Consider the following 17569-nt stretch of genomic DNA (forward strand, 5'->3'; position numbering starts at 1 on the left):
AGTTATACACAAAATATACTACAAAATTTCCTATAAAAAGTCTGATTATATTAATCTTAATTTTTCATGTTTTTGGGGTACAATTGAATAATATTATCTTTTCCACCACCGTTTTTTAGCAGCAGCCCAAAAAATGTTTTTTTTGTTATCTCAACTATAGAGGGCGATAAAAGTAATAAAAAAAGAGTGGTCGATGAGGGAGCTATGAGGGAAAAAAGGAAGCTAAACAAAAACACAACACAACAACGGCGGTGAAATTTGAAAGCAGAAATTGTTTATAATTTCTATAATAATTCATGATTTTTCACCTGTTATTAATGATAATTATATAGGTACTACTGTAAATACATTGCGGCCTAACTAATTAGGTGATAGCTACCTAGGCCTAGCCGGATGATTCAGCTAGGCCTAGCCTAGACTAGTAGTAGTAGCTAGTACTGTAGGCTAGCTAGGCCTAACCTAGCTAGCTAGCCGTCTACTACTAAATACTAGGCCTACTACTAGCCTATATATATATATATATGCTATTACAGTACTCTATATGGTATAGGCCTAGCCGGATTATAGTAGGACTAGGAAAGGTGAGAGCCTAGCTAGGCATACTACTTACTAGACTAGCTACCTATATAATAGGCTAGTAGGCCCTAGCCTAGGCCTAGGCCTAGTAGTAGGGGTACCGAGTAGGCCTAGCTAGTAGTAGGTCTATAGAGAGACTCAGGACTAGCTAAAGCTACTAGCTAGAGGCCTGGCTAGCCCTATATTATTATAGTCTAGCTATAATAACTAATAGAAAGGTTTGAAAGGACCTATCTACTCGGTTACTAATAACTATATGTATAGACTATACCGGTGCTACTGTACTGATCTTGCTAGCCTCCTAGTAGGTCCACCGTAGTCCAGCCTAACTAGAGTTAGGTCTAGGCTTGCTATGCCTACTGTAGTGGGGCATACTAAACTAATGGTATATTTTATATTAATAAGTTATAATTAAACTAACAATGCATTTACAGCAGAACGGTTAGTTCTTTCCGTTTGTGAGTACAGTACTTTCCCTCCATCCAATCTAACCAATTCTTTGCATGCCACACCTTCAAACACATTGACATCCATCCACCCTACCTAGATAACATTGTTTTTCTATTATTGCTTATCCCAAATCTGTTCAGGCTTTCTGTTGTAGCATACTGTATATTAAAAATGGTGCAGAAATCACAAGTCAGAGTTGTCATTCGAATCCGTCCAGCAAAATCAGATTCAGAGTCAACCAGCACTACATCTAAACCATGTGTCCATCAACTTAGTGAAAAATCCCTTGAGATTGTCAACTGGCGAAACATTGGAGAAACACTTAAGTATGAATTTGACACAGTTCACAATGATACAGCAACACAAGAAGATGTGTTCAAGTCAAGTGTTGAGTCTTTCTCAAAACAGATTCTGATTGGTCAAAATGCAAGCATATTTGCATATGGCCCAACAGGTGCAGGTAAATGAATGGACATACAATGGTTATATTAACAACTAGATACAGTATACTGTACATTAACTAATGAAAAGATGTTGACAGTACTTGGATAATCATTAGTTAAGTTAACACTCTTTTCTCTATATATCTAAATTGTGGTCTCTATAGTATCAGAGTTACAGTACAGTAAACATAGCTTGTTCTGCATTAAAATGAAAAGCGCATCTGATATACTGTACCCCCAATTGTAATCCGGTAGGAAGATATATCTACCACAGTTCAGTACATTCTAAAACCTATCAAAGTTACATCGGATTCCAAAACTTTTCCAGAGTGAGACAAATTTACAATTGTGAGGCTAATTTTTATGTATGATTATTTTCAGGAAAGACACACACAATGCTTGGTACTGAAACTTATCCCGGCATAATTCCACAAGCTATTGTGGATGTGTTTGCTAAAATCGATGAAGAAAAGCTAAAGACTTCTTCCTGGGAATACCAAGTATACATATCATATTTGGAGATATACCAAGAAAAGGTAATGTTTGTTAATATTATAACACACACTAAGCTGAAATTTGCTTACCTTGGTTTTTTTCTCATAGAGCATTGGTAATGTTTTGCGATTCGACATAAAAGTCAGTGGGTCTATTTAATGGCATGGTCAGATCCTAAAAATAATATAGGGTTAGGGTTAAATAATATAAAAATTAATATAATAAATAAATAAAATAGTTGTGGCAGATTATGTTCCGCTCTTGCCAAAATCTGACCAGTGACCCAGCCGAATCTGATATGAGGTGAAAGTGGAAGATTTAGTTTTTCTTTTTTTTTTCTACATTATTAGCATTATTCCTATTTACAGGTGTTTGATCTGCTTGAACCAAAAGATCAGGATTTAACTATAAGGCAAGACCGACAAAACAAAATTGTCATTCCAAACTTATCAGAGAAAAAAATTACAAACATTGATGATTTCAAGTCTGTTTTTGTACCGGCTAGTCAAAATAGGTTTGTTTCATTCATTCTACATTGTTAATAAACCAGAAAACGGTTTAAGTTCATTCCTTCGTTCTCAATTTAGAAATATTGCCAAGGATAACCATACTGATTCAAGACAACCCTATACACAAGATGCTCTACAAGTCTTTTGTGGAGAACTGTTTTTTGTCATTTTTAAAAAATCCTGACATCTGACAGGATTTGAACCAAGTACCCTGGAATCTATCTGGCTAAATTGTTACCACGAAACTGTTTATGCCTAATGTTAATCAATATTGAATAGAATGTTGTATCAAAGAGGGGTGTTTGTATTGTATCTATTTTCAACTGAACTTTTTTGGATATTAAATTTCCATAAAAGTCTCCATAACAATTTTTGTTTTTATAGAACGGTTGCAGCAACAAAGTTAAATTCTAGATCAAGTAGAAGTCATTCTATATTGCTTATAAAGGTAAATTTCTAACTTATTTAAGATTTAAAAATATCTTTAAATTATTTGTTAAATTTATTGTACAGCATATTGTCACAAACCATGATATCAGAACAGGTCGAAGGATCTCGTAAACCATAGTTCTTGTGGTAGAAAAATTCTTTCTGGGATATGGAATGGTCTGCACATCTGGTTAGTGTGCACTTGAATTAAGCTAGTGCATATTTCCCACAAGTAGAGCTATCCTGGTATTGGTACTTTACAGACAGTCAAAAGAATGGCTAAAGGAGTGGTGACCTCTCAGATCTATTACCTCCAAACAAGATGATTGAGATCATCTTGAATGCTTCTGCTTGACAGATATTTTCAAAGATACCAAAAAACTTTCTGGGAATATAGTCATTCAATTTCTTGAAAAAGATTTTCTTCTGACACTTATTACAAACATGTTATTTAGGTCATAAAAAAGGAACAGTGTAGCCCTTACAGAATGCTTACGGGCAAGATGTTCTTGATTGATCTAGCAGGAAGTGAAAACAACAAACGCACTGGAAATAAAGGCATCAGGTAATGACAACATTACAAGTTTATTCCACATCAAGGGCATTAAGATTTGTTCTCATTAGGAGACAATGTTAAGACATACTTGCATAGTTACAAATCATCCAAACTGCCATCTGTGATGGGTAAAATGACTTAAGTCTTTCAATTTCGTCCCAGTGTGAACCAAGCTTTATTATTTGATTTTACAAAATCTCTATTAAATCTGAATAGCATCTAAAATCTACAATTATAAAATATTTAATACTTAAGATCATGTATTCTGGTAGTTCAACTAATAACAGAAAAGGCAATCAAAGCCTTTACAGAACAATTTATAGACAAGGTTTGTACAATGAATAGTCCCTCTTACATTTTGATTTATTTGCTGTTGTAGATTGAAAGAAAGTGGTTGCATCAATACATCTCTGTTTGTACTCGGCCAGGTTGTTGATGCTCTGAATAGAAATTTGGTAAGATTATATCAACATCAGTGCTACATACTAACTATATTAACGACTTTCACATTGATGACTCTGCTCACTTTATATCAACTGTACTTGCCTAGCATTACTCCAGAAGCATAACATAGCATAAAAAAAAAAAAAAGACATTCTTTACTTTATGGTGTACTACAAACCTAACTTTTTAGTATCAGTTTACTAGATATAGGTGTGTTTCCATCACAAAATGTCTATAACTGCACTAATAACTGTATTCTTTTTTTCAGCCAAGGGTGCCTTACAGGGACAGTAAATTAACCAGATTACTGCAGGTATGTCTTTTTATTTATCAATACTCATACAGTATCTGTTGTTAAGATGTTTTATCAGGGAATAATAGTTTAGTTTGGTTTGGACACAGGCACTGTAAAATACATTCATATCGGCACAGGGCAATCGACAGTCTTCTCGGAGAAGGAAATAAAACTGACTGATGTATTTAAAAGAATACAGTGCATATTTCATAAAAGAGTTACCCAAGAGTTTTGGTTTATTTCAGCTCCTGTCATTACAAACATAGGGTTTTATAGTGGTTAAATCACCTTGTTATGGAAATCATAATTTGTTCATATTCTTTTCCTGCAAAGGATTCCTTAGGTGGTAACAGTCATACATGTATGATTACCAATATTTCTCCTGAGGAAAGCTCATATATGGATACGTACACCACTCTGAACCTGGCAGCCAAGTCTAAAACCGTAATCAACAAACCAATTACAAGTCAAATTTATGGTAGTAAATATTATTGTATACAGTATTGCATCCACTCTTTAATTTACTGTTTTTAATGCTTTTTTTGTATGGAGCGAATCACACTTTGGTTGGTGTAACTCGGGAAAAATACAGGTAGAATAGTATGGTAGAGTATCTTCATTGGACCTGAGGATGTGGCCAAACAGTCACCATCTACCTTCCATGAAATTCCAAAATCAGTCTTTAATTGCAACGTTTACTTTACTGCTACTGGTAAAGTCAGTTGACACTGCTGATATTGTTGCCGAGTCTCTTGACTTCTTCACATACTAGTAATGTATCAGACATAATTTAAAAACATGCAACTCACAAGTATTCCATTAAGAGGTAGTACCAAGAGTTTGCAATAAATAAATTGATCCATTGCAGTATATATTTTGCCTTTATTATCCGAAACTACGCACTATATTCCACACCACTATATTTTAATTTCAGAAAAACCAAAACCTCAAACTTCAAAGAGGAAACATGAAAGCCAAGAAGGAGTTGTTAAAAATAAGAAATCAAAACCAAACAAACTAGAAATAGACGATCAGAAAATGGTTTTAAAAAAGAAAAAATCTATACAAAATCAAACAGAAACAAAAGCACATAACATGCATGCACTGCCTGTTAAGTTTCTAAGTCCATTCTTAAGAAAGCAAAGACATTTCCATGATGATGTGACTGCTAAGTTGCTGTCCCTTGAACAGAAACTTATGAAACTGCAAGACAAGCAGAATACATCAGAAGATGCGAATGCAAGTCTTCTCCATAAAGATATGCTGGAGGATATCCAGAAAAGCAGGAATGATATGGAATGGATGGTGAAAGAAAATAAGGAATTGTCTGCTCGATTAGGAGGAACATGTAGCCCAGAGAGAGAAAGAACTAAAGGAGGAAGGAAAAGTATGTATTTTTATTACAATTGAAGCATTACTTTTATTGTGTAATTCTATTGATGTTGTTTTTTAATAATGGTAGCTTTGTTGTGTGCGCTGATTAAATTAGCAATAAATCATTATAATTGGTTTTTATTATCTTGATTTCTAGAAGATGTACATTTTGTTAAGGCAGTGAAAGTAGAATCTGTGAGTATACATTATTTTCACTATCAGTATTAAATTTATTAAAATTAGATTTTTTGTTTCATAAATTCTTAATCTTAAAAATAAAGATTGTAATGGCTGTGCTAAAATGGCCATCCCTTCCTTGATTCTAAATTTGGAAATTATGATAATAGTTAGAAGAGCTATCTCAACACTTAAATAGAAGATAGTAAAATTTGTCAAGCACTTGCAATATTGTATTTGTTTTGAACGATTTATTTTTATTGTTCTTTTATATCCTTTTATTAACAAACGTTTTCAGCCTGCTGTTTGTATGTTTTTTTTAAATATATACCGAAATAAATAAATGAATAAAAAAAAAAAAAAAATCATGTTTTCTTTGACTTAATAATAGAACACCTTTATGTTACTTTTTTACAGGATGGGAAAGAAAATATAGCACAGAGAATATTTCAACCTGACCCCAACCAACAAGCTAAACATAGTGAGTACTATTTATTTTGTTAAAATGTTCCATTGTGCCATGAACATACATTCGTTTCTGTTACTGTGTGGTTTACCTTAGCCGAGAAATAGCTGCACACACTCGTCATAATAATAATTTCAGTGGTAGCCAAATTATACATCTATCATCAATCATGTAGTGACAAAATGGCATCTGTCCTGAAACCAAAAAAAGGCCACGCTCTCTAAGCTACCAATCTAGTACCAACTAGTAGTCTTTTTCAATTAAATTAATCTAAACATTAAATCAATGTAAAGATGTTTTTTCTTCTTCCTGTAAAGAAATATATGTTGAAAGAAAACATGAATTAGAACTTTCTTTATCATTGTTTCAAGATTATAGAAATAAATAAATAATTATCCCAATTAGAATTGTTTCAGTGTTCTTTCAAATATGAATTGCCTCAGATTTTAACATTCAGATTGCAGCTTAGCTATTGAATTTGAACTTTTAAAAATAATTTACAAAAACATTACACACAAATGTAAATTTAAGTAACTTTGTTAATGCCTGTGTAATGGTTTTTATTATTTTTAAATAAACCAGTACATTTTTAGAAGTTTTTTTTTTGCCAGCTTCAGCTTCAATTTTGTTTTTCTTTTATGTACATTATCAAATAATTTTAAAATTTATATAAAACATTATTTAAATTGTTGTTTATGTTCTTATTTAATATGTAATTAAGAAAGTAAAAAAACACCCACACAACAAGGTGATAAGCCCTCTGCAATCCAGGGTTCAGCCTAATTAAGAACTGGTTCCTACCAGTCAATCCTCTTAAAAAGATAATCCTATGAACAAAGATTAGAATATTTCAATAGACTAAAGAAAGTGAACGTTGAGACTGAAGAGATTATCATTCATTTTGAAGGGATTACCAATCTACAAATGTCAGAGATTTACGAAATACAAAAAAACAAAATTGCTGGTGTGTGGGAAAATATGACGAATAATGCTGTTAAAAACATAATCTTTAAAAGAGCTAATCCACACCAGTACATTACAACATCGTTTTTGTTTCTATATCGTTTCAGATTTGTCTGTGCTAAATTTATTAAATACAGGTTCTGTCAAAGAGCTACGCTCTCTTCAAAGTATTGGTGAAAAACGGGCAAAATTAATTGATAACTGGAGACAAATGTATGGGGAATTTAAATGTATTGATGATCTCAGTCAGATACCAGCAATGACTGCTAAAGTTGTCGAGACTATAAAGAAAAATAATCTTGTTACTTTTTAAACAATTAATGTAATTTCCAGTCAATGGTAATTAATTTGTAAATTGTTAATTAATTGTACATAATTTGTAATGTTTTAATATTAGTAAATTGAATGCTTCTTATAAACTTGTTACTTTTTACTTTTTAAACAATCATGTAATTGCCATTTAATGGTAATTAATTTTTAATTCATTAATTGTACATAATTTGTAATGTTTCAATATTAGTAAATTGAAGAACCATCTTAATGTCTTATATATTAACTTAGCATACTTATAAATTTCTTAAAGGATAGCTCCGGGAATATAATTTAATATTAGGCAAGCATATAAAATTAGTGAATAAATTTTGTAAAGATTTTATATTAGTTGTATAATATTTTTAATTACTTTTTGTTGAAAACATATAAATAGTAATTCTTGTGTATCCCTAATCAGTAATCCTGCATAACCCACACTTTTATTTCAACAAAAACAATTTGATATTCACAATTACAATACAAGATTTGCCAAATCAAATATCCGAAAAGATACATTCCATTTGAGAAGAAAATCAATGTTTTACAATGGCCCGAAATTCTTGAATTTATTAAGCATTTAATTTATATCTCTTTCTAATCTTCTTGTTCAAATACAACCTAAAGAAGTCTGTGTTTGCGGCTTATGGCTACTGTTTCTTAATACTACTGTATTAGTTGTTCTTGTAAACTGGGCTACTATCCATTCACTATTTTATTTATTTTTATTTTAATCTGTGACCATGACTTCTCTATAAACTTATTTTGGCCTCCTTCTGCAATTTTGTTCTTTCATTGTACTGTAAATGTAAACAAACTATGTCATCAAAATACGAAGTCAATTTCGTGACTAGCTTAATCATCATACTACCTAAAATAATCCAGGTCTGTCATTGAAATGTATATTTAATTTAAAATATTTTCATTTAAGAATAAATGAGAAATAATGGTTGTGAACGTGTTAATTGGTGTTATGTTTTGGGGCGTCATAACGACGTAATTGGGGCGTCATAACGCCGTATTAAAGCGGTATAATGTCGTATTAGGCGGCTTTATATCCCCTTAGGCCTTTATTATATAGAGATATAATGCCGTAGTTTTATTTTTGCTTTATCCCCTTTTCAATGAGAACATCTTGGTCAGAATATACGATAATAATAATAATAATACGATAACAACGGACATTTCTCTTTTTATTTTCCTCGATTTTAATGTTCAGTTTCACCGGTGTACTTAATGACGATCGAAAGTAGGCCTACACAACCAGTCTACACTAATTATTGATGTACTAACTTAATATCAATTTAATGTGTGCGATTGTTTATGACGAGTTTCCCTTTCCTTGCTTATTTATTCTGCACTTATTAGTTCACTTTCTACAGTTTCTTTTTAAACACATTGTATAGTTTGTTGTTTTTGTATCAATCATGAATACTATTGTTACGCCTATTTGTGGTACATCCACGTGATTCCTATTTTGGAATCACGTGGTGTACCGCAAACCGTGTTTATAAAACAAATTATTCGTAATGGTAATGTGCAATATTAGCTTCATGTTTTTGTATCTTCATTGAACACGTGCCAACATATTTATTGTTTGATATAGTATTGTATCTTGTAAATTGCTTTACCATGTTTAGAAATAAAAATTAACAAACAACACCGACAAAATCCATTTTATTTTTATTATTATTATTCGATATCGATGATATGTGTAGTCATAGAAAATAGACGGGGCGACGTATGTAAATCAATATTTCAGATATTTTATCCTTTGTAAATAAGTTAAGACAATTACTAAATAATCATCTTCAAAAATGTCAATTCGATTCTAATGATGTTTCTCTTGATGATTTACGAGATTGAAACGAGCACGAAGTTTAAACTATCTTGTCATTCACATGATTATACTTATAGGAGTGTGATGACGTAATATCAACTAGACTTCTCTAGTCTGATTGTACATGCTCATCCCCCCATCTCTCCCACTTGGTTCCATTGTTATATTGAATGGTGATTAAATTTACCGTAACTAATAATTATAATCGCAACCATTCCCATATTCGAATATTATTCAATACGGTAAATGCTCTGATTAAACATTTTTGCTAACCATGGGCTAATTTGTTTCATAAACAACCACTAAGTGAGTTCCCCTCCACACCCCTAAACGAAACGTACGTGCGTAGGCTAGGTCTACACATTGGAAACGATTGTTTCTGAATCGGCAGGCGCGCCAAGGCTTCCGATAATTTACCATTGGGCCCTACCCACTTTTAAAACTTCTCTGTTCACTACTCCTATGTAACCCTAGGTTAATATCAGTTATAAGTTGTGTGTATTATTAAATCAAAATGTACCCGTGTGTACATGCATCCGGGAACAGATACTGATTTTCCTGGTATCGATCCAAATTTTGTGAATGGGTTCATTGGCAGACAGCACACTAGTGTTCAGTAATGGCCTTTGCTACAGGGACGAGTCTTATAAACGGAGACTTCCGATTTATATTAATATTTGGCAATGCAATTACAGTAAATTCATGGAGAAATAACATTGGTTTGTCGGGATTTGATGGTGCGACCATAGTGTACGTCCTGCATTATTGAACAGGAATCATGTTCATTCGATACTTTATTTTATTTTGTTATTAAAAATTCGGAACATAAAAAAAATAATAAAACCCCGGTCGTTCCACCAATGTAGATATAATACTTTATCCGTGTATAATTACAATGTATACGGTAATTCAATGCATCTGTACTGATGCTCCGTACGTTTTTCATATAATTAAGTACTCATTGTATACCGTAACTTAATGTATACCGTAACTCAATGTATACCGTAACTCAATGTATACCGTAACTCAATGTATATACCGTAACTCAATGTATACCGTAACTCAATGTATACCGTAACTCAATGTATACCGTAACTCAATGTATATACCGTAACTCAATGTATACCGTAACTCAATGTATACCGTAACTCAATGTATACCGTAACTCAATGTATACCGTAACTCAATGTATATACCGTAACTCAATGTATACCGTAACTCAATGTATACCGTAACTCAATGTATATACCGTAACTCAATGTATACCGTAACTCAATGTATACCGTAACTCAATGTATACCGTAACTCAATGTATACCGTAACTCAATGTATACCGTAATTCAATGTATACCGTAACTCAATGTATACCGTAACTCAATGTATATACCGTAACTCAATGTATATACCGTAACTCAATGTATATACCGTAACTCAATGTATACCGTAACTCAATGTATACCGTAACTCAATGTATACCGTAACTCAACGTATACCGGTACCGTAACTCAATGTATACCGTAACTCAATGTATACCGTAACTCAATGTATACCGTAACTCAATGTATACCGTAACTCAATGTAAACCGTACTCAAGGTATACCGTAACTCAACTTATACCGTAACTCAACGTATACCGTAACTAAACGCATACCGTAACTTAATGTATACCGTAACGTAATGTATACCGTACTCAATGTATACCAGTACTCAATGTATACCGTAACTCAATGTATACTGTAACACAATGTATACCGTAACTTAATGTATACCGTACTCAAGGTATACCGTAACTCAACTTATACCGTAACTCAACGTATACCGTAACTAAACGCATACCGTAACTTAATGTATACCGTACTCAAGGTATACCGTAATTCAACTTATACCGTAACTCAACGTATACCGTAACTAAACGCATACCGTAACTTAATGTATACCGTAACTTAATATTTTCCGTACTCAATGTATACCGAGCTCAATGTATACCGTAACACAATGTATATCGTAACTCAATGTAATCCGTAACTTAATGTATATCGTAATATAACTCAATGCATCTGTGCTGATGCTCCGTACGTTGCATATCGTATCCGATGATACCGTACTCAATGTATACCGTCGTATAGGCTACTCAATGTACCCAATCCTAATTAAAAATTTCAATAAAACCCCGAATACAATAATTGTCCCATGTGACAATGTGCCAAGCCTGTTAATATCCCTTGTATTTCCTTATATCGGTAGGCCTAACCGTGGCTGAAAAATGAACAATTACGTCTTAAGCATATTCAGTGCCAGCATGAAGTTATTGAACAAGTTTTCTTTTCTGTTAATAGCATTCTGAATACTCATGAACAATTTTCCTCATACTATTATTTAGGCTATAATTGACACCGAGTTAAATATTGAAATAAAACATGCTTATTACAAAGTTAATGTTGGGGCATTACAAGGGGCGTCACCTCAATTTAATTCAAAGTGTGTGACAGTTCAATCATTACTAAGTGCGACAGCAGTTATTATTGCGACGCGTTAAAGTGCGACAGCTCCGATTATTACGTGACGTGTGACGTAACACGTTGTTTAGGTCCGTGTTTTTTTGCAGTTTATAACTACACTTGACAAAGCTCGTGCTTATGATGTAAACCGTCATGTGGATTCCTTCTCAATGTGTACGGTATTTCTGATGTTTATTCTGTTCAAACAACATGAAAGTGAAACCCGGGCTTGTCACATGACTTGTAAATCACTGCTGTTGTTCTGTCACCTTTTGAAATTGGGTAATTAGGAGGAAAATACGCATTTCTCTCTCATACTATTATTGTTACAATGAAAAGAAAAATTAATAAAAAACTAAACTAAAATCGGTCAATGTGTTTTTGACTCTTGTACAGGTAGGCATATAAGGAAAATGGGTAGGGCATATAATAATTTTAAAAAGGGGCTTACCCTACCATGGAATACGGAAGAAAGGTGATAGTCGGGTGCAGTGAAACACTATATATATAACTTTCCTACTGATATATGCTGTACTTGATCATGTTTAGCGTGGCGGAACTTTATCTTCATCGGTAATTTTAGGGGTGCATATAGTTTTTACATAACTTATAATAATTTATGATAGAATTTTTAATTACTTAAATCGATGGATCTTTCCGGGACGCTGCCGGGACATAAATAACAGTTATTTGATACATGTCGGTAAATGTACACAGGTGACGTCATAATACTCTCGACTGATTTATTCATTGGAATTCAATTAAATCATTGTCAGCACTGAGCTTAATAGAAATAAAAACCGTTTTGTTGTTATAAGTTGAATTCATGCAGATTTCCGGGTTGAATTAGCAAGAATAAGAGGTTTTGTGTGAATAGAACCCGTTCGTGAAGTAGTGTCTTCCTTTGCTTGTGTCGTCATTAGTGTTCTATAGACCCGTGAAGCAAACAGTTTGAGGTCAGCCTGTCTATAGGTTATTTATATTGCTACGTATTTGAGAGTGGGCGCGGCTTTGAACCGTAGTACACAGCATATCAACCGGTACAACGTCCACTTTCCATTCATAATATTGGAAGTATAAATACCGGTAAACGTGGTCTGTTCATATTGTCACTCTGTTTTGCACCTTGCCATTTAAACTATATTATAACATCATGTTGGAGCAAATCGATGAAGTATTTCAGCAGAGTGTGTTTAGTTTTGAAGAGGACTACCACGCTCAGCCATGGTTGGATTGGTTTTCAAAGTACTGGACTCTTTCTATAGTTATAAGTATGGTATATGTCGTAGTTATTTTTGGTGTAAAACGACTGATGCTGCATAGGAGTCGATTTGACCTGCGCCCGGCTCTTATATTATGGTCGTTAATTCTTGCTGTGTTTAGTATAATATGTGCTTGGAGACTATGGAGCGAATATGTACTATATTACCGAATGTTTGGATTCAAAGCTACGATGTGTGACGCTGAAATTGGTTACCACGGTGTGAATGGATTTTGGTCGTTGCTGTTCGTAGTAAGTAAATTACCAGAACTGGGGGATACTATGTTTATCGTTCTACGTAAGCAACCATTAATTTTCTTACATTGGTATCACCATATCACAGTGTTTGTTTACGCTTGGTACAGTTACCAATACATGGTTGCCCCAGGACGTTATTTCATTCTTGTCAATGCAACCGTACACGCCGTTATGTACTCTTATTATACGTTACGTGCGTCGCGGCTCTTCAAGATTCCTCGCTTCGTCAATGTATGCATAACATTGTTCCAGATGTCGCAAATGGTCGTCGGTGTCGCCGTCAACTACCTGGCGTACGTTTTTCGTGCACGCGGTGAACACTGCTCAACAACAGACACGAACATTTTGGTAGCATTATTGATGTATGCTAGCTATTTTGTTCTTTTTGCTCATTATTTTTACAAAGCGTACTTTTGTTCAAAGCCAAGTGCGAAGAAAATTGAGAAGAATGGCAACGCAATCTATGCCAATGGAAACGGTCACATCTCCAAGACAACCCACTCAAATGGTAATGGCATTAAAGTTGATTAAATATTATTTATTTCAACCCAACCTAATACTACGGCGCCGAGTTCTTTTATGAATTATTCGTATCAAACATGATCAAATTTAGCATGGTAGGTATTTATCATGCCATCGATGACTGTTTGTAATTAAAATATACGAGGCGCAGTTGTCTATGCTAAGAACAAAGCGACGTATAAAACGTGTTAACACTTGCTCGTATACATAGGATCGATGTCAGTAATGATTCATAACCGTACGTTTGTTATGATGAACCTGATGAAGACCTGTGGTTTGAAATGCAACTTCCCGCCTATGAGCACCTAGCAACAAATCTTCCTACTACGCATGATCGTGAGTTTATTTCGAAAATTGGTACAATGAATCGATCTAGCCAGCCTTCTTCACTGTGCTAAATCCGAGTGTCGATTTTCTACACTATTTTTACATTTTTTTATCGGTTATTAAGAGACGACTTTTCAGTCCGCTACAACGTTGATTAATACACAGCAAAGGCCATAGTTCTTATTATTTTTCGTATTAAAGTAATATGATTAATGAGATAATGCATTATTGGTGATACAGTACCTTGAAAACTGACAAATACGGCATATGAAGTGTTTACTACACTGTTCAGTACACTGATACCGTATTGTGAGACGTGGTAGATTGATAAAACTGAAGCGGATTTAGGTGTGGTCAAATCGTATTAGTAGACTCGGTATTTTACGCGTATTGTGTCGGACACAATAAAGTGTTGATAATTTAACCTTGTGTACGTATAACAAGATTAAATATAACAATGTTCAGACACCATAAATGGCATAACTACGGTCGCTTCAATTGTGTTTATGTAATACAGTAATACAAAATAACTACTGTACTTCTGGAAGTCTGCTATTCGTTGCAAAACACAACATTCTGAAAACTTTGACTTATGTGTATTCATAGTTCATAATATAAAAACAATTCAACAGGCAGCTTATTCTTGTGTTTCATAAATGATACCTTTAATATGTCATTCTATGAACACGGAAGTAACATTATTTATTCAGGATCACATTGAAGACCGAAGCTGGTTAAAAATAGTTCCTTATTATTATAAGATTAATTCATATGACATTGTGTTTTTATTACAGATGTAACATGTTGATTATCGTTTTTTTTTTCAACTTTAATAAACCATGTCAGACTAAATCACGAAACGCTCACGTGAGTTATCAATGACATATATATCATTGAGTTGACGCGCGTATAAAAACCGTATCATTGTCCGCGTTTGAACGCGTGTATTAATAATCACTCTGTATGGTGTCACTGAATGCTACAAAGCGACATGACGTGACGTGTGCGTACAGTAGCCGCATATTGTCGGCGATTAAACTTGGTTCCCACTTGGACGCAACGCAAGGATGTAAGCGCATTTGAACCACGAAGCGATGTATCGCTTGTGATTGGTCAACTCACTTGCGTCTACGTCATTGCGTTGCAAATCAAACGCGCGCGTGTTAATTTCGTCACTCTCACGTAAAGTTGATGAGTGGATACAACATTATCGTCAGCGTTTTGACGCGTGCGTTAATTGTGTCACTTTTATGGTGTAGCTGATATGTCACATTTTCTTTAAATAAATAATATTAGGCCTATGTTAAATTTAATATAGAAATCAGAATGTGTAGCTATTTCCTTTTGCATGACTTGATTATTACGACGTATATTCAATGACGGTTTGCCCAATATGTGGACAACTCTACAATAATGAAGTTCAGTTCAGTAAATAAAATTATCAATGGTGTCGAAATATCGAAGTCGTTTCGATTGTTTGAACAATTTGCGAAAAAGCATAGCTTGTTCTATCATTAGATAAGATCATATCATAAGAAATTATCATCACGAGATAGTAAGCCTAAGTTACACGATTGAAACCACCGATGCTGAATTAAATTAACGGGTTGATTTTTTTAAATAAACAATGCAAATGCCTTGATAGGCCTAGTAGTAATAATAATAATGTGTGTTCCATCGTTCTTTCAATGTATAAAGTAAATTAAAAGATGAACGAATTTAGGTGTAATTGGGTATCTGTCGGAATACAGTAGAAGCCTATACCAAATATGAACATTTTAGTGTATACGTGAATACCTAACTAGTGTGGTTAAAATACAATGCAAGGTTTAAGCAGCAGCTGAAATCCAGTCAATAATATGTTATTTATGTGTGTTAATATTGTTAGACCTACACATTATGATAATATGGCTTTATCGTGGATAAATAAGTCTTACTTAAGGCCTATACTTCACATGTTCTCCCTTTGAACCATTATTATCCATATATTGTATGTTTGTACATGGATATATAAGTTAGTTTGGATAACTTTTTTCTAAATAACATTTACAATGGAATATTAAATTCTTTTCTTCTGAAAAAGGTCAAATATAGTATAGCAAACGCATTAAAAAATGTATTTATGTTATAATATAGGCCTGCTGCATTTTAGGGTAGAGGTTTTTGTATGGTATTCTCAGGGTAGATTTAACAGGAGTTTTGTTTTAGATATTTAATATTTGTATTGTTTGTCTTGAAATTTCACATTATGGTCATTTCATACCAACTCAACCAATTTCAACCATGGATTATAAAAGAAAGAAAGAAATATGGCTATTTTATGAGATCAGAACAAACGGCAGTTTGAAATTAAATGGAAACATGGCACCAATTATGAGATATGCCGCATTGCATTTGAAAATAATTGTGTTGAACTAATTTCAAAGAAGGTTCACTATGCAAAAAGTAACAATATGATTTCATCCACATTATATAGTCCTCCATTAGCACTATACGTTATGGATTACAATAATTTTTCTCAAGTGACGTCACCATTAAAAGTCCCCAAAAAACGTTTGCAAAAGTCGAAATAAAAATGAAACCATGGATGTTATTGATTTGTTGGCATGGAATGAATTAATGTATTACTTATAATTATTATAAAATTGATAAAAATGCACATTATATTTAGATGTTTCAATTTTAAACACGTTAGTCCTTCAGTTGATAGACTTACTAATATAAACTATGTTTCATGTTTTTCATTTGGTGTACGTCAATTGGTGATGCGTTATATGAACTATTATAGTCATTTGTAACGCAGCAGCACGGGCATTTTTTTGTTATTTATACTAATGGTAATTGAATAGAATTATAATTTTCAAAAAGTTTAAAGATGTATTTTAATAATTATATTGACTGTACGCGCATTAATGTGCACTTTTGATGGACAATTTTCTATGATTTTAATAAATATTATAACACTATATTATCTATGGCCGTTTTGTTTATGTAAAAGTACGGTATATTATAGGCCTAAAGTTAACAACAAATGAAAGATTAAACAATAACGTTTACACTAAAATCTCTGACACTATCCATATTGACAGCATAAAAGCTTGTTGAAGGAAATCGATGGTTAACATCTTACGTGTTTCCAGAGTTGTGGGTTCAAATCCTGGTTTTATCCCCGGCATGGTCACAGTGCCTCTAAACAAGTAAACTTAAGGTACGATAGGTTTTTGAAACGGCTGTTTTATCTCAAATTGTATACACAGAAGAAACCACGCGCGACCATTGTGTAAAGGCCAATTTACACAGACGAGTGGTGACGATAAGCGGAAAACCGCGTAGCTTGTCCCACGTAGAATCTGTACCGGTATCTATCCTGAGCCGAA

The 17569-nt window shown here is 33.4% G+C and overlaps 1 protein-coding gene and 1 pseudogene across 1 annotated transcript; both read left to right on the plus strand.

Moving 5' to 3' along the window:
* The first annotated feature begins 198 nt into the window (after positions 1–198).
* Positions 199–9143, plus strand: LOC144836102 (kinesin-like protein KIF22-A). Its single transcript, XM_078691289.1, has 13 exons — positions 199–332; positions 1167–1486; positions 1851–2005; positions 2333–2478; positions 2858–2921; positions 3358–3467; positions 3838–3913; positions 4171–4215; positions 4531–4675; positions 5132–5584; positions 5729–5766; positions 6166–6229; positions 7285–9143. Exons 2-13 carry the CDS (start codon positions 1198–1200, stop codon positions 7488–7490), a joined length of 1791 nt encoding a protein of 596 aa, XP_078547415.1. The 5' UTR covers positions 199–332; positions 1167–1197; the 3' UTR covers positions 7491–9143.
* Positions 9144–12540: 3397 nt separating this feature from the next.
* LOC144858839 (very long chain fatty acid elongase 6 pseudogene) lies at positions 12541–17158 on the plus strand (annotated as a pseudogene).
* Positions 17159–17569: the final 411 nt, after the last annotated feature.

Source organism: Antedon bifida, chromosome 2, assembly GCF_963402885.1.
Source record: "Antedon bifida chromosome 2, ecAntBifi1.1, whole genome shotgun sequence".
NCBI lineage: Eukaryota > Metazoa > Echinodermata > Crinoidea > Comatulida > Antedonidae > Antedon > Antedon bifida.

What these genes read in the sequence shown, in the direction of transcription:
- LOC144836102 (XM_078691289.1), top strand. Translation starts at nt 1,198, where the DNA reads ATGGTGCAGAAATCACAAGTCAGAGTTGTCATTCGAATCCGTCCAGCA. An exon ending in TGGAGATATACCAAGAAAAG is followed by an intron (nt 2,006 to 2,332) that starts GTAATGTTTGTT and finishes TCCTATTTACAG; the next exon opens with GTGTTTGATCTGCTTGAACC. An exon ending in AGGCAGTGAAAGTAGAATCT is followed by an intron (nt 5,767 to 6,165) that starts GTGAGTATACAT and finishes ACTTTTTTACAG; the next exon opens with GATGGGAAAGAAAATATAGC.